Source organism: Lynx canadensis, chromosome C2 (genome assembly GCF_007474595.2).
Source record: "Lynx canadensis isolate LIC74 chromosome C2, mLynCan4.pri.v2, whole genome shotgun sequence".
In the NCBI taxonomy this organism is placed as follows: domain Eukaryota; kingdom Metazoa; phylum Chordata; class Mammalia; order Carnivora; family Felidae; genus Lynx; species Lynx canadensis.
The window spans coordinates 156,460,426-156,483,832 of NC_044311.2; the positions used below are offsets into that span (position 1 = coordinate 156,460,426).

The 23,407-nt window shown below is 61.0% G+C and overlaps 1 protein-coding gene across 4 annotated transcripts in view; it reads left to right on the forward strand.

Annotated features, from left to right (window-relative positions):
• Positions 1–23,407, forward strand: part of AGPAT3 (1-acylglycerol-3-phosphate O-acyltransferase 3) — an 83,983-nt gene that overhangs the window by 47,027 nt on the left and 13,549 nt on the right. For 3 of the 4 annotated variants that reach the window (XM_030328797.1, XM_030328795.1, XM_030328796.2), the window contains exons 2-5: positions 12,645–12,871; positions 20,314–20,483; positions 21,835–21,996; positions 23,087–23,240. In XM_030328797.1, coding sequence (XP_030184657.1) covers positions 12,694–12,871; positions 20,314–20,483; positions 21,835–21,996; positions 23,087–23,240 — 664 coding nt within the window. In that variant the 5' untranslated portion in view covers positions 12,645–12,693. Of the gene's footprint in view, positions 1–12,644; positions 12,872–18,277; positions 19,852–20,313; positions 20,484–21,834; positions 21,997–23,086; positions 23,241–23,407 lie in introns of those variants that run through there. The other variant, XM_030328798.1, reaches the window with a different exon arrangement.

Genomic DNA, 23,407 nt, shown 5'->3' on the forward strand with positions numbered 1-23,407 from the left:
CTTCTGGGGCGCTGTGACCGGCACCGAGGGGGAGCCCCTCCCCGGAAGGTGCTGGAGAGGAGTGCTCTGTTCTGGTCAAGATGCCTCCGGCCGTGCGAATTTGTGAGCACTTCCAGGAGAAGCTCAGGGTCAGGGAATAGAACTCTGGGCTCCAAGATGCCATCAGAGACCCACTTCCTTCCGAGGCTCTGCCGTGTGGCCCGGCTGTCCTCTGCAGACGTCACGGCATCCAGGAGAGACACCTTCTCGTCCGCTGCCCTCTTGCCGGCGACAACTGTCTCCATGGTGGGCTTCTCCACGTGCCCGGAGGTGAGCCCATCGCTAGCAAGAGGGCCGGACGCGGCCAGAGCATGGCCCCGGCCCCGTGCCGGAGCGCCGCTTTCGGAAGCGTCCCCCCTCCTCCCCCCTGCAGGTCTGTCAGCAGAGTGACGTCGGGGCACAGCAGCCAGGGAGGCGACCGTGCTTCTCTGAGAAAGCCTGGCTTCGCTTCTGGGTGTAAGACCCCCAGGACCCACCTGTGAGACAGACACAGGGAGGCGTGGGTTCCCCCAAGCGCACACTCACCGCCTCTGGTCGCCCACCGTTACTTCTCTTCGGCAACGTCGCCGGCACGTACCCCCGTTCAGACGTCACGCTCACCGTGAAACGCACACGGACCTCGTCTTTGCTTCTTTAAATTGTTGAATGACATCAGGGCCGGAGCCCCGCCTCCCCGCCCGTCACCCGGCGCGACCTGGGGGCCGTGGCTGACCTCGTGCCCTCTGAGGAGACCTTAGGAAGAGCTGGGCCGCCCTCCCTCTGTATCGCAAATATTTAACAAGTTCACTGGCCTAAGTGGCATTTCGTATGTTGGTTTAGGGATCTTCCTCATTTTAAGGAGCGCGGATTCCTGCCGCGAAGAACCAGCTGCACAGGGGAAAGATGTTTTACATCTTTACGAGGGACAGAGATGTTTAGGGGAGGCCTGGGGCGCCCTCACGTCCAGCGCTGCCCGCACACCCCCGCGGGTCCCGTCCCTGCAAGCTCGTCGTCGGCGTAGGCAGCGCCCCGGTCAGCGGTTCCCCCACGCTGCTTTGTTGATGAGTTTCCCCGTTATCGCAGCCGAAGTATGGCTCTGGGTTCTCTGGGCTCTTTCTGGAAAGACAAACTGGCACCAAAGCCCTTACTTGAAGTTACAACAGTAGCTAGTTTTAAAAGTTAGTGACTTACAACCATGTCCGATAGAGATGTCTACCATGGCCTTCAAGGTGTGTGTAAAGAATCAAAACCTTGGAGTGCCCGGGTGGTCAGTCAGTTGAGTATCTGACTCTTGACCTCAGCTCAGGTCATGATCTCACGGTTCATGAGATCGAGCCCCACATCGAGCTCTGACTCGATGACAGCTTGGAGCTTGCTTGGGATTTTCTCTCTCCCTCTCTCTCTCTTTCTCTCTCTCTCTCTTTCTTTCTCTCTCTTTCCTCCCACCCCCCTCTCAAAATAAATAAATAAACCTTAAAAAAAAAGAATTAGGGGCACCTGGGTGGCTCAGTCGGTTAAGCGTCTGATTCTTGATTTCGGCTCAGGTCATGATCTCCCAGTTCGTGGGTTCGGGCCCCACGTCGGGCTCTGCCCTGACAGTGTGGAGCCTGCTTGGGATTCTCTCTCCCTCTCTCCCTCTCCCCCTCTCTCTCTGCCCTTCCCCACTCACACTGTCTTTGTTGCTCTCAAAATAAATAAACTTAAAAAAGAACCAATTTAGAAAGAATCAAAATCTCACTGATGTCGGCTGCCTGAGGGTAAGCGGGTCCGAATCACAGAAGCTTCAGAGGCTCACTGACAGAGCGTCGGGTCAGACCGCGGTTTCGGCGTGGCTCTCCTGGGTGTGCATCAGGCCTCCTCAGCGTGGGGTGCGCCGTGCAGTTTCCCCAACGAATGTGACCGTGAGGCCCTCTCGTAGCGGGTCGGTTCCTGGCGTCAGTGTCTCAGTTACGGAGTTTTACCAATGCTCGCGATGATTTAAGTATCTGTCACTGGTACGGAAAGCGGCACTTTTACGAAGGCTCTTTCGGAACCCGGTGTGTTTATGAAACCCTGACGAGTTTTCAGGGACACTCCTACCTGCCCTTATTTCATCCTCGGAGCCAGCCCGTGGTTCTGGTAGTAAAGGTCCTCTTACCCTCACTTGCAAATCAGAAACCGAAATTCAGAATGATCACGTCACGCGCTGAGGCCACAGACACGGGACAAGAACCGTTGGCCGAGCCCTGGGCCCAGTGCACACCTGCCCCCGTTCCTCGGTGGAGAAACCCACGGTGGGCGTGGGGGCCCCTCCAACGTGTCCGCCGAGCTGAGACCTGCAGGTCATTTTCCCTTGACCGAGTTACACGAGGACTCTTTTCACCTTTAAAGGTGCCGTTTCGCGATCAGCATTAACCCAGACCTTAAATCGCTTTATATTTGCATTTCTCTGAGTTGGCAGCCTGCCTGGTTTAAAGGAAAGTGAGCTCCCACCCGTCCCTTCCTCACTCTGGTTCTCAGGGTCGTGGCTCCAAAGCCGTCCGGCCGCTGATTCCCGACCGTTTGCTGATGCTCCGTTCCGTGACTCACTAACCCACCCAGTTCTCTCGCCGATATTCACCAAGTGTCCATCCACCGCGTGCCAGGCGCGGCTCTAGACTTTTGCTTCTCTGCGAGTGTGACAGACACCTGTCACTCCTCACCGCCCCTGAGTTTGCTGGGTTAGTATTATTTTTAGTTATTTTGCTCTTCCCTTAATACTTCAGTATACTTGAACTTTCACTTTGTGTTGAATCAACTGGAACAAAGCCCTCCTGACCTGCTCTGTGTAAAATAACTTGGGTTCACGACATTCGTATCTGCGGTCGTTATAATGGAGTTCTCCACGCTTCTTTTGTAGGTCGATTTCAAATATTGAAAATCCAGAAACAGCATTCACAATAAAACTTTTAATGAATTGGCTTCTGCCGATGCCACAGAGAAGGCACGAGAATCCCGTCCTTAAGTCTGTGCTGCTTGGAGGAGGAAGTCGCTCGTGAAGCCAACCGTAGAAACCCACGCCCCGTGTTAGTGCGATCTCTGTCTGCACCACAGTTTCCTGGCAGGGTTTTTTTTGTTACTTGAAAATGTTAATTGCTTCGTTTTTATTTTTGAGAAAAGAAACCTATTTCTCCTTCAATACCAAAATCTTCTAGCTCCTTGATCGTATTCTTTGTGGAACAAATTCTTTGTTCTTTTTTTTTTCAACGTTTATTTATTTTTGGGACAGAGAGAGACAGAGCATGAACGGGGGAGGGGCAGAGAGAGAGGGAGACACAGAATCGGAAACAGGCTCCAGGCTCCGAGCCATCAGCCCAGAGCCCGACGCGGGGCTCGAACTCACGGACCGCGAGATCGTGACCTGGCTGAAGTCGGACGCTTAACCGACTGCGCCACCCAGGCGCCCCTAAATTCTTTGTTCTTGAAAGATCTCGGGTTCTGGTTTGGAGCAGTTTCTTTCCGGGCCACCTACGGGTGTTTATCCCGGCATTTCCTTCCATTGCGTAACGGGGTGAGTTCTTTGTCTTAAATCCCATGTCTTTCTCCTTCCTTCCTGTTTCGCTGGACTACACCCTCAAGTAATCTTTTCACAAAGGATCAGCAGAAGTTCCATTTTCTGAAACCTGGTCGATCTCAGGACTGCCGTGATTTCCGTCTTCATTCTTTGTGTCTCTCTGGTCCTGATGGAGGGGAAATGGCATTCAGAGGGAGGAGGCTTTACTACAGGAGCTGCTTACAAAGGGGCCAGCAGGGCTTGGGGAGCGGTGAGAAGGGGAAAACCCTGGAGTCGGCACATCCTTACTGACAACGTACTTCGTTCCAGCCAGAGCTGCGCGGGGAAGGGCAGGGCCCACGGAAAAGTCGGAGGATCGCGGAGTCCAAGTTGACTTCTCTTGGTCCCAGGGTCGAAATTCTGTGAAATTTGTAAAGTGGCCACATTTCGGAGTGTGCCGAAGCATGAGGTTCTGGGGGACATCTGTGGCGCTCCGCTGCTCTTGACCCAAGGGTTCCGGCCTGGACGCTCCCGGGGACTGGGTGACGCTCGTCACGGTGCACGTGCGGTAAACACGCATCATGCATTCAGCAGGCTTTGATGGAGCGCCTGGGTATGACACCCAGACCCGCGTGCTGGCGTCCCAGAAACGGTGGCTTAAATGCGTGCGACTCGTCCTCTCTGCCTGCGAGGTCTCGGCCTCGGAGGACCCGCGTCTTCCACGCTCTGGGCCTTTAGGCCTCGTATGTGTTGCTTCATGCTGACCTCGAGCCACCCTTCCTCACTCGGGGCAGAAGGGCAGAGGGCGTCCCAGAAGGATTTGTCTCTTGTCCTAAAACAGACGCCTTCTTGCAAGTACCTATGGACGTCTCCCCTGTCCCCCCCGTGTCCCCCTGCCTGGAACTGGGCCTCACGGCCCACACCAGTCACTCCAAGAGGGAATGGGGTTCCTTTATGGCTTATATCTGGGGGCTTAGATCCCATCTTGGGATTCGATTCTCACCAGGAGCGGTGTGGCGGGAGGGAGCCCACGGTGGCTGCACGGGACTCGTGGGCCCAGAGGGGAGGTTGGCCTGTTGTTTAATTGCCTCTTTTCACCCACTGGTTGAGGAGATATGTGATGCTAAAAGAGCCTCCTGATTCCCGTAATGGTTTTAAGTTAATTTTGTATTCTATTTATTGTAACGTATTAAACACAGTAGAGGGGCGCCTGGGTGGCTCAGTCGGTTGAGCGTCCGACTTCGGCTCAGGTCATGATCTCGCGGTTCGTGGCTTCGAGCCCCACGTCGGGCTCTGTGCTGACAGCTCAGAGCCTGGAGCCTGCTTGGGATTCTGTGTCTCCCTCTCTCTCTCTCTCTCTGCCCCTCCCCTACTTGTGCTCTGTCTCTGCCTATCAAAAATAAATAAATGTAAAAAAATAAGAAATTTTAAACACAGTAGGAATACACACGTGCCTCAATACAAATACAGCAGGAAGTCGACACGTGTGTGAGGCGTGGTGTTTGCTAAGCCAGTAGCCCCACTCGGCGTGTCCAGCAAGGGTGCACCTGCTCGGGCGCGAGGGCCCGCGGGCCGTCAGCTCCGGTCCAGCTCACTGGTCTGCTTGTCTGTCCGCGCGGGCCGGGGCTCGCTCGAGGCTTTGTCGTAGTTGTGACATCTTGTGGGCCGTTCCCTGGTCCCGTGCGCGGTCTTCTCGGCTTCTCTTTCTTGTTTGGTTCTCCACACGAGCTGTAGCACCCGCCTGTCTAGTTCCCGGTGAAGCTGAGGGACCGGTTGGTGTTTTAATTAGGATTCAAGTGCATCTGTAACTTAGAACGGTTTGCGTGTCAGTCGCGTGTCACCATCTAACCCACGCCCTCACAGTGTGGCACTTGTGTCCACCACCGGCTTCTGCGGGTCAGCAGCCCGGGCCGGGCCCGGCAGGAAGGGGCGTCAGTGTGGCTGCAGTGGGCTGGCACCCGCCTGGGGCTGTGGGTCCACCGTGCTCCGCGGGGCCCGCCCCCCACAGGCCGCCCCGGGACCCCCGCCCGGTGGCGCGGGGCACGGGGGAGGCGGCAAGGCCCTGAGGGCCGAGCTGGGGTCGAAGGACCGCGTGTTCTCCGTGTGCAGAGCCCTGAAGCCAGCGGGGCCCCAGCGCCGGAGAGGGGACCCCACGTCCTGACGCCTGCCTTGCCAGGGGCGGGGCACAGGGAGGGCAGTGTTGTTCCCTTTGCTAGGCCTGCTTATTGTCTTTCAGGGTGTTCTGCCGTGTCCTAGTGCGGGCTCTGCCGTCAGATTGTTTCGTTGCGGACACACGCGGGGTCTGGTCTGCCGTGTGCCTCCTGCACCTGCGTGTCCGCGTGCAGGCGTGCCCACTGGACGGCGGTCCCCGGGCTTATCTTCCTGCCTTAAGTGCTTGGACTGTGAGCCTGCTCCCCACTTGCTTTAGGAGAAACCCCTGGTCCTGGACATGCAGTTTTTCTGTTTCTGCTGCTAGAAAGACAGTGGAGCGACCCGGGAGCCGCCAGCGGCCGGGGCCCCAGAGGATCGGGGGGTGGGGGCAGAGCCGCCAGCGGCCGGGAGCTCCCCATCTTCTGTGCGTGGCTTCCGGGGTTGCTCTATGGTCTCGGATGACCACCTGAGGCCAGTGTCCTGGGGCTGTTGGGTAGAAATGACTAAACTTCTCTGCTGTCTTGGTCCCTTCTGATGACTTCAGTCAGAGCGAGTTACCGAACGTTCTGAGAACGTCGATCCCTGTACATTGTGTTAACTGCATTCGGCACTCTGTCATCTGTTGTTTATAGTGGCACTTTGGTCACAGTGGATTCTCTGGGGTCTGCGGGATACAAACCTGTCATTTGCAGATAGGGATGATTTTGTTCCTCCTCCTAGACTTTTCGGTTTCTCGGTGGTTCTGGGAATCTGACGAGGTGACAGACGATTGTTAGCAAAGAAACGTGTCCTACTTCTTGGCCCGCAGAAGGATAAGATGGTCCCTGCCAGTGAATTTACCCAAGAACAAAAGGTAGTCCCTTAAAGACTCGGAAATAGGATCGTGTTCGTCTGATCTACAATTTTAGTTGGCCTCCTAAAAATACCCTTTCCGCTTCCTGGCCTTGTCAGTAACATGATGATAGGATACAGCCTTTCCCTCGGCGTCGTGGTCAGGTCAGCGTGGACAACAGTGGCCATTGTGCTCTCATTCGTGATGTCATCGATGGGCGCAGGGTCACCCTCTGAGGTGGTGCCTCCCGGGCCGCCGGCCGTCGCCTGCCCCTCCGTGTCATCGTCAGAAGGATGTCTGCCACCAGCGCCCCTCCCGCCCCCGCTCACGCCAGGTGGGCCGTGGGCCAGGAAGCCACCCAGTGCCTCTTGCCCCTGCCACATTTACAGCCAGAGGGAGGAGCAGCGGTCAGGGACCAGTCAAGGGGCTAGACGGTCCCGCTGTGAGTGACGTGGATTTGCTCCCGTGCGGCCCGGGCTGGCCGCTCGGGGAGCGCGAGCCTTACTCCTGGCTCCGGGCTGCGTTGTGGGCAGTTAACGTTGCGTCTACGTGTCTCGGGGTAGCTCGAGAATATTCGAGACAGTGTTCACTCTCGACTCTCCCCTGTTCATGGGTTTTGTCCCTCGGTGTCTCCTGACTCAGAAACAACAGAACGGCCCGCGCGCAAACCAAACACCCAGGCTTGCTCCTGGGGTGTCCTCTGTGCGGCCAGCTGGCAAGGCCTTTCTGTGGTACCTCCGGGGGACTGTGCGTGCCTCACGCATGGGCCTTCACGGGTGGGACGGGACAGAGGGAAGGAGGGAAGGTAACAGTTCTGCCTTTCTGTTTCATCGCGGGCTTTGAATTCGGATGACTGAGATCCGCATGAAACTCAGCGGCTCTTTCTGTCTGTAATGCAGACCACGTATCTAGAACATCAGAAACGCTGCCCTCTGGCGTGTTGAATGTCTTCTCCCATCGCCAGCCGCTGTCGGCTCACAGAGAACACTCGGGGCCAGCTGAGGCCACGGCTCGGAGGGGCAGCGGTCCCAGAGGGGTGGTCCCACGGCTGCACCTTCCTCTGGTCCCCGGGGTCGGGCAGCAGGTCACCGGGAGAGGCAGCCAGAGCAGAGCAGGAGACACGGCCGAAGGGGCACCCGGTGCCGTCGGAGGACGACGGTATTGGTTCGGGTCCCGTGCCGCGTCCCCGCTGTGTGCTGGGGACACCCTGGGCGGAGGCACGCGAGGCACGTGGGCGGAGGGACTGGCACCGAGTCTGAGTGTAAGTGAGGTGCAGTCGGTCCCCATGCGGTGCTTCCCTGCACGGAGCCCGTGCGGTGGAGACGCCCGGTGCCGCCCTGCCGGCCTCGGTTTCTTTCCCACGCAAAGGCTTTGTCAGAAACGTGGGAGTTTCCACGAAGACGGGGGACGGGGTGCCTGGGAGGATATCTGAAGGTCAGACCACCTGACTGGCTAGTTCATGAACAAGAGGGACCCAGGGACCAGTGCCGGGAAAGAGGGGCCCTGGGCATCTGGGGACGGGCCCTGAGGCAGGTGCAGGGGACGGAAGGCTCTGCCCTTGAGCGGTGAGGCGGGGCCAGGCTTCCTGGCAGGACGTGGGAGGGGCCTGGGGTCTGGGGATGAGGCTGGAGTATTTGTGGGAGGGCTGTCACTCCACTCGGGCGGCCAGGACAGAGCGCCCCGGGCCGGGCAGCTTCGGCGGGCAGTTCTGGAGGCTGGCTGTCTGAGATCCAGGGGTGGGCGGGACTGGATCCCCGTGAGGGCTGTGGGGGAGGGATCTGTTTATAGACTGCGTCCCCCCCCCCCCCCCCCCGTGTGTATCTTCCCACATGGTCCCCCTCTGCGGGAGACCGTGTCCGAATCTCTCCCTACGAGGACACCAGGCAGGTTGCTTTACGGCCCACCCCAGTGACCTCATTTAACGCGATCACCTCTTCAGAGACCCCGTCTCCAAATACAGCCACATTCTGAGGTGCTGGCAGTTAGGACCCCAGCATGTCTTTTGGGGGACACCGTTCGCCCATAACGGGAGGTGCCCCAGTGGGCTCTGAGAGCAGCCAGGGGCCTCACGTGATGGCGGTGAGGTGCCGCAGTGCTGCAAGGTGCTTCCTCCCTTCCCCTCGTGGCCCTAAGCCACAGACCGCTCGGCCGTGGGCACCACAGGCGTGTAGCAGCAAAAGCACCGGGAGGGACAGGGTGTCAGACCCACCAGGGGTCCCCCTTTTTCGGGGGCGGGGCGCTAGAGCTGGGAGGAGGGTCTGGTTTGGGCTCCCAGTCCTTCCTGCCACACCGGAGGGAAGGCTGGCTGGCGTCCCCAGACGCCCCGGGTCGGCGTCTGTGGTGGCCGGCGGCCCCTGAGTTCCGTGTGAGGCCGCGTTTAGCTCATTCGCCTGGCTTACTGCCCTCCCGACAGGCCGGTGGTCCGTCCTTGCCTTCCAGCCCTGAGGGGGTGACTCCACCCCACACCCCCACCTTGAGGAGGGGTGCGAACTCAGGAGGCAGCCACCTCGCCGTCAGGATCAAGTTGTGCAGATGCGGGCTTCCGGAACGATCTAGACCTATTATCTAGTGAAGGGGCTTAGAGACAGGCCCAGGCTTCCTTGCTCTGTCGGTGACGGCGTCTGAGCATTAGTGAGGGGGTACCAGGTACACGGGCCGGGGTGGCCGCCTGCCACAGGCCCCAGGGGCCACTCCTGAGAAGCAGGTGGCCTCTTCTGAGGCCCGGGCGCAGGGGGCTCACCCAGGTGTCCCGTGGTCACGGTCACGGACGGGTGAAGGGCCGAGTTCCAGGCCTTTCCTCGTCTTCCTTTGTTGGATGCGCAAATCGGGGAGCAGCTTTGTGGCCGAGGCCCGGGCCCTGGCCTCCCCTGTCGTCCTGAGCTGCAGGCCTTGAAGCCGCTTGGGCCCTTCCGGTCCTCAGTTTCCAGCGGGCACCAACAGTGGCCACAGGGGCGCCCGGTGGCGCTGTGGCCGTAGCCAAGACGAGACGCAGACCAAGCGTTTAGGATGAAGTGTCTTCAAGTAACCCATCCAGGAGGAACTGTTTGGCTTAAAGCCTCGCGCGTAAGAAATGTAAACTTGTTCGAGAATGTTGGGTCGGGAGGCCGTTGAGAGACTTCATGATGTATTTCGTCACAGCGAGGTCGCGTGAGGCGGCACGGGAGATGCAAACCCAGCGGGGAAGACGGGAGGGAGTACGCTCCCTGGCCTCCCAGAGGAGGGTGGTGCCCCGCGTTTTGAGAGGGGACGGTGACAGAGGCTGTTGAGCACTGAGGCGTTAGACCCCCTTGGCTGCATCTAAAAGAACGAAGTCATATTTAGAAAGTGGAACTTCACAGTGTGCCAGAGTGCATAGCGCTCGCATATTTAAAGTCGGGTTTAAAAACGTAGAGACTGACTTAAACTCGTCCGGTGAGAAGTTAAGCCGGTTTTGTCGGGCACACAAGCCAGCGGTCTTGGCGGCCTGAGTCGAGGGCTCCCCCGGCCGTGCTCCTGCCCCTCCAGTGGGAGGCCGAGGCCCGGGAGAGGCTGGGAGCGTGTGGGCCCAGTGGGAACGGGGCGTCGCCCCACCCCCACCCTTCTGCAGGGGACACCTGCCGCCTGTCCCCGAAGGCCTGTGATGCCGGTGTTGGCGGCCTGTGGCTGGGGCGCCAGCGTCCAAGCAGACAGTCGGCACGGGGTACTCTCGCAGGGTGGGAGGGAGGACCCCTGACCGCAGTGGGTGACGTTCCTGAGGGTGGAGTCTGGCCCCCAAGTGAAGTCGTGTATTTTGACCCCACTTCTCGGGTGTCCGGGCCAGATCCTGACAGCCCGGCTGACCAGCAGCAGGGGAACATGCCGGAAGACGGCCAGCCTCAGCAGAGCCCCGGGCCAGGCTCACTTTCTGGTGCCCGAGAGCCCGGCACACGGCAGCTAGGACCCACCTAGGGTGGCTGCAGCAGGACAGGTGGTGGCCGAGGCTCACAAAGAAGGGCAGTCATTGGAACGAGGCTCCAGGACCACTACCAGCCCCACGCCACATCCATCAGCCCTTGTCAGGTCCCCCACTTAGCCCCGGGGATCAGCCCTTGTCAGGTCCCCCACTTAGCCCCGGGGACGCGGGCCAGGAGGCCAGCTGGACCCAGACAGGAGGGTGTGGTGCTGGCGATGGGGCCAAGGGGTGGGTGCAGCTCTCGGGGGGGTTCTGCCGATGGACTTTTAGACCAGAGCCTCGGGGGCAGACCAGGGACTGGCTCCTTACCTTCACAGCCGCGGGGGCTGTTGTGAAACAGGGGCAGGGGTGGAGTGGGGCCCCCGCTGCTCACAGCCCGAGGCCCGCCGGCAGGTGCAGGGGCGGAGCGGGGCCCCCACGCCGTGGAAGGAGCTGTGGTGCACACTGAGCCACCAGGCATGTCCCCTGTGGGTCTCCTCGCGTGAGCCCGCGGGAAAGGAGGCCGGGTTCACGGTGCCAGGCGTGGAGCGGTGCCGCTGGGGCAGGGGTGAGGGGAGGCTCCCAGACTCGACCACGGCAGTGGCTTTCCAGGCCGTCCCGCCGCACAGCAGTGAGCGCGTCTGAGCTGTCGTGGGTTGTACCTCGATAAGGTTGACTTTAACCTCAGATTCTCCTACCTCGCGCCCTAGTGACGGAAACAGCAGGTCGGCCACAGAACCTAGGAATCTGCCTCAAAAAGCATGACGGCTGAGGTGCCGCTCGATCTCTGAGCTGGCTTCCTGGGACCCTGGTTATTCTGGCCCACGTGGCCCGAATCCGAGATGGTGGGGGTGCGGGCAGAGCCGGGTCTGCTGGAGCGGTGGGGCGCAGAGAGCCTGCCACGGGCCGGGCTCGGTGCCAGAGGGTGGACAGCGATGCCAGGTCTGGCCAAAGCCATTGCCTCCAGGGCAAGGAAGAAGCGTGTGGTCAGGCCCGGCCGGTGTGTCTGAGACTGCTTTACCGAAGGGCCCCTGCCCGTGGGAGGAGCGTGGACCCGGCCTGACTGCCTACTCTGGAATTGGGTCCTGCTCCTTCTCTCGCTGTGACCCTGAGCCAGGCACGGAGCCTGTCTGTGCTTCTGTTTGCTCAGAGGGGGGTTTGCAGTGACCCCTAGGAGGCAGTAAGACGCTTCTCAGGGTGGGCACTTCAGACACAATGGGCTGGGTGGGTCGGGATTGCTCGTGGGGCTGCGGGCATCCGAAGGTCTGGCTGGAGCTGGACAGTCAGCCTCCGCGTCCAGAGCCTGCCGCTCACATGTCCTCCTGGCAGGGCGGCCGGGTCCCCCAGAGCCAGCTATGTAAGGACCGGGGGCCGGGCAGAGTTGTGCTTTTATGACTCGGCCTTAAAAGTCACTGCACTTTATTTCTGGCCCAGTCGGTTTATTCTCTGGGGGTGGCCGGTTCCCGTGTGCCCGCGGGTGTGCTCAGCTTGTGAAGTGACGCGGGGCCTGCCCTGGAGGGTCGGGGAGCCCGGTGTGTGGCTCAGAGCCCCCTCCGCGCCCCACCCCCAAAGAGGGCGCGGGCGCCTTTCCCACGGACCAGGTCTGCGGGTGCACCGGCCGCGGGCAGCCCTGAGTTTGGGTCACGACTTCCTGCTTGGTTCTCTTTCCACAAGGGGGTCACGGGGCAGCTCACGGGACAAGTTCAACCAAGAAATGTGAGCTTCTGTCTTCACCGTTGAAAATAAGAAATGCATGTGAAAAGGGGACAAAAACTGGTCAGGTTCCTGGGTGAGTCACCGCCTTTGTGTTAGAGCCAAAACAAAGGCTTTTAGCTTAAAAAGTACACCACTGTTTGGGAATTAGGAGGCATTAGTTACGGTATCGTGGATCTGTTTTCCTGGAGAGTTCGTGTGCAGTTTGACGACGGTAAATGCGTGGTAAAAAGTCTAAAATAAAAACTGTCATGCCGTTTCCTAGAGGGAATCACTGGTAATGCTCGGGGACATTGGTTCCAGTCTTTTCTGCCTCTCTTGTGTGCCCGGGGGTGTCCGCGTGTGGGCCTGTCGGGTGCGGGGTGGGGTCGCGGGGTGCGGCCCCCGTGAGCTGCCGGGGGTCGGGCCCCAGGTCGGGGCCGTGCCGTGAGCACCGCGGATCCGTCCCCGAGGCCTGCGGCCGCTGGGGCCCGCGCACCCTCCTGACCGCTGCCCCCTGTCCTTTGCAGGACGGCCGTTCTCGCTGAAGGACCCTGCACTCGCTACTGAGCGGCGACCATGGGCCCGCTCGCCTACCTGAAGACGCAGTTCGCGGTGCACCTCCTCATCGGGTTCGTGTTCGTGGTGAGCGGGCTGCTCATCAACTCCGTCCAGCTGTGCACGCTGGTCCTCTGGCCCCTGAGCAAGCAGCTGTACCGCCGGCTGAACTGCCGCCTCGCCTACTCCCTGTGGAGCCGTGAGTGTGGCCCGCGCCGCACGGCTGGGGGGGGGTGGGGACGGTGGGGGGGGGGTCTTTCTGCCGGACGAACCCCACACACGCCGCTCCGTAACGGGCAGGGGCCCCGGGGGTGGCGAAGGCTTCCGATGACGCGACCGGGAGGCGGGGGCCTGGCTGGCGACCCCCGGGCTGGGAATTGGGGGGTGGGGGGGTGCTCCAGGGTGCTCAGGGCTGGCTCCTGGCCAGGACACGAGCAGAAAGACGCTCCCCGCCCCCCCCCCCCCCAGACTCTTGGTCTGGCTGACCCAAGTGACGTTGCCGCACTTGACCGCTCGGACCCGCAGAGACCAGTTTCCTGAGGTTTAACGTGGGGTTTTGGATATTTGAGAACAAATGCAACTCAGCTCAGCACCCCCCAGCCCCGTCCCTGCCAGCACACGGGCCGGGGTCGGCTCCCGCGTGCTCCGCCAGCCCGTCACCAGAGCGTCGTGAGGCAACCCTCGGGTGGCCTGTCCTCTGGTACCTATCTGAGCGTCTCTCTGTGGAAGAGAAGGGCTCCTGCCTGCGTCCTGGTTAAACAGACGCGCGCGGACGTGTGTGTCTGAGGCCTGTGTGGACGTGTGTGTCTGAGGCCTGTATGCACGTGTGCGTGTTCAGGCCTCGACGACAAAGCCCACCGTTGACAGAGGTGAACGCCACACGGGGGCCTGGGGTGGGGGGGAACCAGGCACGTGTCAGGAGGGCAGCTCGCCAGCGGGCGTCCACAGCTCGAACAGCGGCAACTTCTGATGATTAATCCACAAGATGAGGAGATATCTGCAGAAGTACATACGTACAGACATTCTCGTGTTGTCATTTCTATATTAGCATAAAAGTGGCGGCAGCCACAGTGCCCATGAGCGGAGGCCGGCTACGGTGAGTCCGCCTGGCACAGCCGTTACCGACCGGGGACCGTCTCTCGACTTGATAGAGAACCGTCTTCAACGTCCTTTTTTCCTAAAGTCTACTCATTTATTTTGAGAGAGAGAGAGAGCGCGCGCGCGAGAGAGAGCGAGCGAGCATGCGCAAGGGGAGGGGTAGGCGGGGAGAGAGAGACAGAATCCCAAGCCGGCTCCACACCGTCAGCGCGGAGCCCGACGCGGGGCTCGAACTCACGAACTGTGAGATCGTGACCTGAGCCGACACCGAGAGTCGGACGTTCGACCGACGGAGCCACCCTGGCGCTGCTTAAGACACACTTTTAAGCGCAAAGGGAAGGTCTCCCGCAAAGTACGTGGCATGCTGGTTGTTTTGAACACCGGGTGTATGAGGTGTGTGCACGTCTACACGGCCGTTCGTGCCCAGAGGGTCTCAAGGGGTCAACGGGAGACTGAGTGTCAGGGAGTGCAGGGAGGAGGGCCTTCTACTTTTTTCCTTTTTTGTTTTACTTATTTGCTGTTTATTTTGCCTTTTCTTTTTTTTTATGGTTTACGTGTATTTATTTACGCGTCTGACTTTGTGCCGTTTCCATTTTTTCGCGTATGGCCATGTTTCTTTTCCACTAAAGAGAGAGTAATAGCCACCGTGTGCCTGCCGTGTGGGGAATGGTGGGTCTCCATTCCCCTCCCGGTTCCGGGGCAGAGAAGGGAGCCCCGTCGAGGAGGCCGTGACCTCCCGCTGCCTCTGCCGAGGCCAGCACACCGGCCTGTGGCTTTCTCTTGCCTTACACACGTAACAGCTTCAGTGCCCAGGGTTTGGTTTCTTTTCCGGATGAGACACGATTTGTGTGTGGGGGTGGAGTGGGGGGAGAACCAGAATTCCTCTGACGTGAAAAATACAATGAGTTGTTGATGAGCGTAAGACGCGATGTGAGCGCACACCCAAAGGGCAAATGCTAATCGATAAAAACAAAATTGTAGACTCCGCCTCCAGCAAGATCCTGAGGAGCTCAGTCCAGGAGAAAGCCGGCTGGGTTCACAGGAAGTAAGGGAACCTCTCAGCCCCGCCCCATCCACCCAGCAGAAAGCGGGGTGCTCACTGAATCTCGAGGTTGCCTTCCAGGGGCCCCAGCTGGGCCCGCTGCAGGGGAGGGGGGACGCTGGGTCTAAACCAGGACCCGGAGCCGTGGCCGCCGGGGAGCAGGTTCGCGGCACCTCTTGGGATCAGTAGCTCCGAGTTAGACCTGAGGAACCTGTCAAGACAGATAAGATGGGAATTCACGGTCCGAGGAGAACAAAAGACTGACAGACAGCGACAGGTGCGACAAAGAATCAAATAGAACTTCTATAAATAAAAACCGTAATTGTAGTTTTTAAAGTGAACGCTTAGAAAGACGCGTGTTCCCTCACGTTGGACCCTGCTCACGAGGGAACGGGCACGCGGGCGCACATGTGCGGCGGAGCCCCGCCAGGGAAGTGTGACACGGGAGCGGCGAGAAGGAAGGGGGGACGCGCAGGTCTGTGGGCGGACACGGGGAGGCAGCGCCGGGGGCGGTGATGGCCGAGGACGCCCCCGGATGGACGGAGACGTGGTTCTGTGGCTCTAGGGGGACAGCGCGTGCCCAGCAGGGAAATAAACAGAATCCACACGTGGACCTGCCCCAGGGAAGTCACAGCCCACGGAGACAAAGGGCAGGCTGTACAAATACCCAGACAGCAAAGCCGGGCGCCTGCCGGCTGGACAGATGGGCCTGGTCTCGGCCCAGCGGGGTCGAGTCAGGGGCTGGGAGGCCTTGACCCCGAGGGAGCCTCACCACCCTGGCCCAGCTGCCTGCACAAGTCAGGAACAGCCCGAGGCCAACGCACAGTGGCAGCCCTCACAGCCCACGGACAAGCACCTGAAAACTGTCTCTGGTGAGAATAAAGCTGACAGCACGACAGGGGCTGAGCTGCAAGAAAGACGTCAGAGAAAACGTCAAGTAGGTACCTCTGAACGATCCTATTACATAGTGATGCCCGGTTTGTGAGGCTGAAACAGGGGTCCGGGTGGGGATGGGGGGCGCAGTGTTCCGGTCCCCCACCCCCACCAGCCCTCCATTCTCATATTTGCCAGGAAGAGAGCGGCCATGTCACCATTGGACTTGGCTAAGGGAGGGCAGGGTGGGAAACAGACATCAGACCAACCTCAGAACCATTAGAACAAGGTGAATTAAACAAGCAACGACAAATGCTTTTTTGCAAAACAGACAAAGTAGCGGAGAGCGTGGAGAGGAGAAAACGTGCTGGAGGGGTGAAGCGGGCTGGGTGGGGCCCCTCACCCCGCCCCCCCCGCCCCCCCCGCCCCCCAGCAGCCCGGCCTTCTGCTGCTGAGTGCCAGGCCATGGGAGCCCCCAGGGCACCTGCTGAATTTGGGGGTGTTCTCCACGTTACCCTGAAATACAGGGGCAAGTCCTCCTCATGTTAGGGCCGCGTGGGAGGCTCCCCTACGTTCCGGGGGCGCACGGCGAGCCCTGGAATCTCAGTGCCCCCGAACCTGCCTTCTGTTCAACTGGATGTGTGGTCCTGTCCCCGCCCCGTCAGGCCTGGCGCCCTCCCGCTGACCTCCGCGTTCCCAGCATGACTGTCGTCTGGCCACAGAGCTTAGGGGCACACGCGTGGAGACGCATGGCCTGTTCCGGGCCGACCCGGCCGAGACTGAAGCTTCCCGGCTGCAAAGGAGAAAACCGCCAGCCCCACAGCAGAAGCCGATGCAGGGAGCGCGCACGCAGCGATGTTCCTTGCGGGGCTGGGGTAAGCAGGGAACGCCCGCTCGCCGTGGAAGGGAAGGGCAAGCATGTACCTGAACGGAGGGAATCGCAAAAAGATTAGTGAGGGCTCAGGAGCCAACCAGCAGAACTGCTAATTCCAGATGCTCCCCAGCTCGGCCGGGACCACAGGCAGGGACCCTCCGCCCACCGACGGCTGGCAGGAAAGAGCGGCCTTCCATCAGGCGACCCTCTGAAAGGGCCCATCTCCAGGACAGCGACAGGGGGCGGCCGGTGTCCGTCCGTCTGGTCACTCCCGGGTCAGACCTCTCCCTCCATCAGAAAGGCGGAGGTCCCCAGTGCTGGCCACGGCGAGGGGCTGCGTTAGGAGGGGGATGCCTGCCCGCCAGCGCACATCTGCTTGTGGGACGCCACCCGTGTCCTTGCGCGCAAACGCGGGTGCCACGTGCCCAGCCGCCCCCCACAGGGCTCTTCTGTGCATCCGGGCTGCTGCCCTGTGCTTCCCCTCGGCGGTCGTGGGGACCCGGAGAAGCCTTACGTGCGGTCGTGATGTGCTCGCGTCCCTCCGTTCTGATGCAGCGCGCCTGCATTTGTGGCCGCCTTGAGATCCAACGCATGGCGGGACGTGGTCATCCTCTGCCTGCCTGCAGAGTGCGGCCGGGCCGGGCCTCAGTGTCCTCACCGCTGTCACCGGCCAGCACGAAGGGCCGGTGGCTGTTCTGAGCCCGCGCCGTGGTTTCCAACGGTGTGCTGTCCAGGCCCGTCCTGGGAAGCGGTCGTGGCCACAAGGGGTGTGTAGACATCATTATAAGTGCCAGCGTGAGCGAGGCACGTGTTGTCAAGCCTAAGTGAAGACACGGCCTTGAAAAAGATCCTTTTTAGAAAATTCCGCGTCTCGCGTCAGTCTTAGATGAGCACTGTCTCGCTCTGTTCCGGATGCCTCCGTGAAACGCAGCGATGGCTGGGAAAGCCGGCATTCGCGGGACGTTGACCGCGTGGCGGACCCCACAGCTGGCGCACTGCCCTCGCTGCCCTTGGCGTTTCTGAGTCTGGAGGTCGAGGCATCAGTGGCCCCTCTCAAGCTGACGATGAGGAAGCGTTGCAGAGTCTGCCCGCACCTCCAGCGGCGTCGTCCACGGGAGTCGACAGTGGGACACCTTCAGTGTCCATCGATGGATAAGCGGATGGAGCAAATGTGGTCCGCGTACAGTGGAAAACAGAGGAGGAACTCCTGCCACGTGTGACCACACGCAGGCAAGTGCCGGACCTCGTGCTGAGCGAAATAAGCCGCTCACAGAAGAAGCACCGCCCGGCTCCGCTCATACGAGGGACCCGAGGTCGGCAAACCCTACAGGCGCACAGGGGCGTAGACTCTTGTCGTGCGAGGTGAGAAGGTCCGAGAGGTCCGTGGCCACCAGCACCGTGCCCACGCGTAACGATGCCGGCTTGTGCGCTGAAGGTCTGTTAGGAGGGCAGACCCCAAGTCTTCTTACTAGAGTAATAGGAAACCGCTTCCCGGTGCCCTAGCCGATCGCTTTTGGAGCCACGGTCTCATCCACGGTCTCTCGTGGACCAGCGTGCACCTGGAACTTTGCCCAGGCCCTGCCGGACTGCTGCCATCGGCTAAATGACAATCGGCCGGAGAGGGAGGGGCAGGAGCAAGGCTCGTCACCTGGTGTGGGCGTCTGTGGGGTGCGGCTCTCTGGGGGTGGGGGGGCCAGGGGAGCCCGGTCCACAGGGGATGTGCTTCCAGATGCACAAGTGGCCTTGTGGCCTCCCTTCTTTCTTTCCTTTTCTTGTCAACAGCTTTACTGAGATAAAATTCACCCACTTAAAGTATACCGACCAGTGGTTTTGGGGTTCAGCCCAGAAAGGAACCCCGACCCACCCACGGTCACTCCCCTCGTCGCTGCGGTCAATACGCTACTTTCTGTCCATGGATTTGCCCATTCTGCACATTCCTGCAGCAGGTGGTCCTTGAAGACAGACTCACACTGAGCACGATGTTTTCAAGACCCGTCCACGGTGCAGCTGGATGACATTACCTGGTGCGGACAGACATCGTGTCCCATCCGTCCAGCAGTCTGGGTGCTCGGGTTGTTTCTGCCTTCTGGCTGTCACGAACGATGCGGCTGTGGGCGTGCGTGCACAGGCTTTTGCGTGGACATCTGCGTTCGTGTCCCCCGGGCAGATCCCCCGGGTGGGGTCGTTGGGTCTTCCCACCTGTCCGTTCCGAGATCGCGCCCAGTACTGTTCCAACCACGGCACCTGCACCGTTTTTGCGTCCCCACCGGCGCCGTGCGGGGCTCCAGTGTCTCCTGCCCTCGCCTACACTTGCCCCCGTCTGTGTGTGACCGTGGCCGTCCTGATGAGCGGGAAGGGATGTCTCACTGTGGCCCGGGTGTGCGTTTTCCTGATGACTGACGATTCTGAGCGTCTCCTTGTGTGCTCGTTGGCCACCTGTGAATAACCTTTGGAGAAGGGTGTGTTCGGATCCTTTGTCGTTCCACGCCGCTGCCTTTCTCCAGTGCAGTCCAATGTGGGATAGACGTGGCCACGACTGGCGGGTTCACGGGTGCTGAGTCAGCCTCTGACAGGTGGCCTCTTCTGTTGACCCCGCCTTGGGTGGCAGGGACTTCGGCTGGTGAGTTCAGGTATCATCCGAGGGGCATACTTCTCATCCAGCTCCCATCACGGAGGAAGGTGAGACCCCAGAGGCTGCACGATCGGGAGCGTGCCGGGGGCAGAACTTCTGAAGCCCCCACGTTAGGCCGGGCTGATGGGGACGCCCATCAGAAGGAGAAAGCAGCCTCGGTTCTCTGCTTCTTGGGTGTTAACGTCACAAGCTGTAGCCCGTTGGGTCCTCCAGAGGCCCCTGTGAGGAAGCTACTGTTTTCTCCTGTCTGTAAATGGGGGACTGAGGCCTGGGAAGTCAGGCTTGGAGCCCAGTCTCCAGGCCCTGCCCTCCATCCTCAAGGGACGGTCCCCTCAGAAGACGGATGGGCTGGTACCGAGAAAGAGCGGGGCTGCCCCGTGGAGACCCTGAGCCTGCAAGTCGGGCTTCCTGGTCTGTGAGGTCACCTTTTTGGGGACGCCTGGCCCGGTCGGTGGGCCCACGCTGGCTGGCAGTGGCTCAGCACAGCCACCCTGCTGACCACAGCAGTCCCGCGGCTGACTGTCCGCGCGCCCACCCCTCTCCCCTCCCAGTCGGCGGCTGCAATGTGACAGTTCCTCAAATCACAGCACGTGTGAGAATCACAACTGGACACGAAGACATGCCTCTGAAATTACTGGCTTCCTCTACTTCCGCTTTCTGGTTTGTCTTCTACCTGACTTACGTTTAAATTTTTTTAATGTTTGCTTATTTCTGAAAGAGAGAGAGAGAGAGACAGAGCGTGAGCAGGGGAGGGGCAGAGAGAGAGGGAGACACAGAATCGGAAGCAGGCTCCAGGCTCCGAGCCGTCGGCACAGAGCCCGACGCGGGGCTCGAACTCACGGACCGCGAGATCGTGACCTGAGCCGAAGTCAGACGCTTAACTGACTGAGCCACGCAGGCGCCCCTACCTGACTTTTGTTTAGAAAAGGTAATTATAATTTTGGAAAATCTAACTTATGAAACATAAACCGTCAAGACTCATTTCCAGCAGGAAATCCCGCTCTGGATGGACATTCTGTAAACGTCCCCTGGAGCACAGGCTCGGCCTGTGCCCGCCCACAGTGGGGGCCCGGGTCCGAGCACAGCCCCCTACCCGCTCACGCCGCTCCCGTGTGTCCGCAGAGTTGGTCATGCTTCTGGAGTGGTGGTCCTGCACGGAGTGCACGCTCTTCACTGACCAGGCCACGGTGGACCGTTTCGGCAAGGAGCACGTGGTCGTCATCCTCAACCACAACTTCGAAATCGACTTCCTCTGTGGGTGGACCATGTGCGAGCGGTTTGGCGTGCTGGGGGTGAGCCACACGGGGGTCCCAGGGAAGTGCGGGGGGTGAGGGATGGGGGTCCGGGGAGGTGCTGGCGGTGAGGGGTGGGGGGTCCTGGGAGGTGCTGGGGGTGAGCCACACGGGGGTCCCAGGGAGGTGCTGGGGGTGAGGGATGGGGGGGTCCGGGGAGGTGCTGGGGGTGAGCCACACGGGGGTCCCAGGGAGGTGCTGGGGGTGAGGGATGGGGGGGTCCGGGGAGGTGCTGGGGGTGAGGGGTTGGGGGTCCCGGGAGGTGCTGAGGGTGAGGGATGGGGGGTCCGGGGAGGTGCTGGGGGTGAGGGGTGGGGGATCCTGGGGAGGTGCTGGGGGTGAAGGATGGGGCGGGTCTGGGGAGGTGCTGGGGTGATGGTTGGGGGGTCCCGGGAGGTGCTGGGGGTGAGGGATGGGGGGTCTGGGCAGGTGCTGGGGTTGAGGGTTGGGGGGTTCCTGGGAGGTGCTGGGGGTGAGGGATGGGGGTCCGGGGAGGTGCTGGGGGTGAGGTGTGGGGGTTCCTGGGAGGTGCTGGGGGTGAGGGATGCGGGGGTCTGGGGAGGTGCTGGGGGTGAGGGGTTGGGGGTCCTGGGAGGTGCTGGGGTGCGGGCTGGGGGGTCTCAGTAGGTACTGGGTGTGAGGGATGTGGGGTCCGCAGAGGTGCTGGGGGTGAGGGATGGGGGGTCCGGGCAGGTGCTGGGGTTGAGGGTTGGGGGGTTTTTGGGAGGTGCTGGGGGTGAGTGGTGGGGGGTCCGGGGAGGTGCTGGGGGTGAGTGGTGGGGGGTCCGGGGAGGTGCTGGGGGTGAGGGATGGGGGTCCGGGGAGGTGCTGGGGGTGAGGCATGGGGGGTCTGGGGAGGTGCTGGGGGTGAGCCACGTGGGGGTCCCTGGTGTCTGGGTTTTCCTTCTCAGGAAAGGAAGTCCCCTGGTCCCTCTGCTCCCAGAGTCTGAGGTCTGGGCACCCACAGCTCCCGGGGCTTGTCTTGAGCTCAGGTTTCTGACATTTCCTCTGGGGAAGGCTTACCCAGAGTCCCTGCCAGCTGAGCTGTGTCAGGTAAGGGCCCCGCGTGGCAGGCCGAGGAGCACGATGCAGAGAAAGCCGCTGTACCTGGCCCGCTGTACCTGGCAGCCCCAGGCCCGGCGGCCACGGCGGGCGCCCTCCCTCCGCCAGGCCTGCGCCCCAGCCTCCTCGCCTGTGGGACATCGCACCTGCGTGCTTGGGGTCACGCTGAAACCGGCGGCCGGGCTCTGAGCCCGGCCTCCTCCCTGACGGTGAAGTCCCCAGACACCCAGCCGGTCCGGGGCGCCTGAGCGGGTTCTGACCCTCGCCACCTGCCCCCCCCCCCCCCCAGAGTTCCAAAGTCCTGGCGAAGAGGGAGCTGCTGTACGTCCCCCTCATCGGCTGGACGTGGTACTTCCTGGAGATCGTGTTCTGCAAGCGGAGGTGGGAGGAAGACCGGGACACCGTCATCCGGGGGCTGGAGCGCTTGGCGGACTACCCTGAATATATGTGGGTGAGTGCCCGTCGGCCGCCCGTGCCCAGAACCCCCTCGGCCTGGGCCTGAGCCGGCCGCTGTCAGCCCACGGGCTCTCCTGCACCTGAACTTGCAGGCCGGGGCGTCCCTCCAGGGCCGCCTCCTCCACCCGCTGCAGCCCAGACGGGAGCCCCTTCCTGCGTCCCCAGCGGGGCTGTGGGACCAGAGCTGCCCTGAGGGCCCCTCAGGAGACTTCTCTGCGGGGAGCAGCTTCGGGGCCGGGGGAGCCAGGTTGCGGAGCAAATCCCAGGGACCCCGTGGTTCTGGGGGATGCATTTGTACCTCGGCCCCTGCCGAGGGGCCTGCTGTTCACAACATCCACCCTTCAGGCACCTGGGTTTGATGGGATGGCCATCTGAAATTACAGATATCAGTTGGTTTGAACATGGTGTCTTTCTTTTTATTTTTTAAGTTTGTTTGTTTTTGAGAGAGAGAGCACCCGTGCGCACCTGTGTGAGTGCGCGTGTACTCTGAGCGGGGCAGGGAGAGAGAGCACGCGTGTGAGCAGGGGAAGGGCACAGAGAGAGAGAATCCCACGTAGGCTCTTGCACTGTCCGCACAGAGCCCGACGTGGGGCCAGAAAGTCCGGAACCGTGAGATCATGACCTAAGCTGAGAACGAGAGCCGGACGCTTGACCAACTGGGCCCCCAGGCGCCCGAACGGCGTTTCTCTTTCTAATCTTTCTTTCCGGTCTCTGGCAGAGTAGTTCTTTGAGAAGCGGCTCCCCTCTCAGCATCTCTGACCCTCACGTTAAGGCAAAGGGATGAAAGCCTGTTTTCCGCTCAGGGGGGCGGAAGGCCGCAGGGACACCTTCCTGCTTCCGGGAAGTTGTGTTCTGCATGCTTTGAGAACGAGTGAAATGCCGTTAGCCGTTGGGTGAGGGACTTTGTGTGGCTGGAGCGTGGATCGCAGCCCTGAACGGAACGGCGTTTTCAGCGATGCCACGTGCTGGTCACTAGAGTGTTCCGTCAGTTTGACAGATTCGGTGACGCGCGCTTTGTGGGTGGGAACGTTCCCCGGGGCCTGTCGCCGGGGTAACCTCCGTCCCCGCTCTCGCTCGTGTCCTAGTTCCTCCTGTACTGCGAGGGCACGCGCTTCACGGAGAAGAAGCACCGCGTGAGCATGGAGGTGGCCGCCTCCAAGGGGCTGCCCGCCCTCAAGTACCACCTGCTGCCTCGAACCAAGGGCTTCACCACGGCGGTCCAGTGCCTCCGGGGGACAGGTAAGCGGCCGCCACCTGCCCTGGGCTCTGCGAGCAGCAGGACGGGAGAGTGACCTGCCCCGAGCCACGCAAATGACATGTGAGATACAGGCAGAGGCAAGTGGGTGCGGTTAACGCGTGTGAGGCTGTCGTGTCCTTTCTGACACGATGGAACGCTAGTTAGTGGG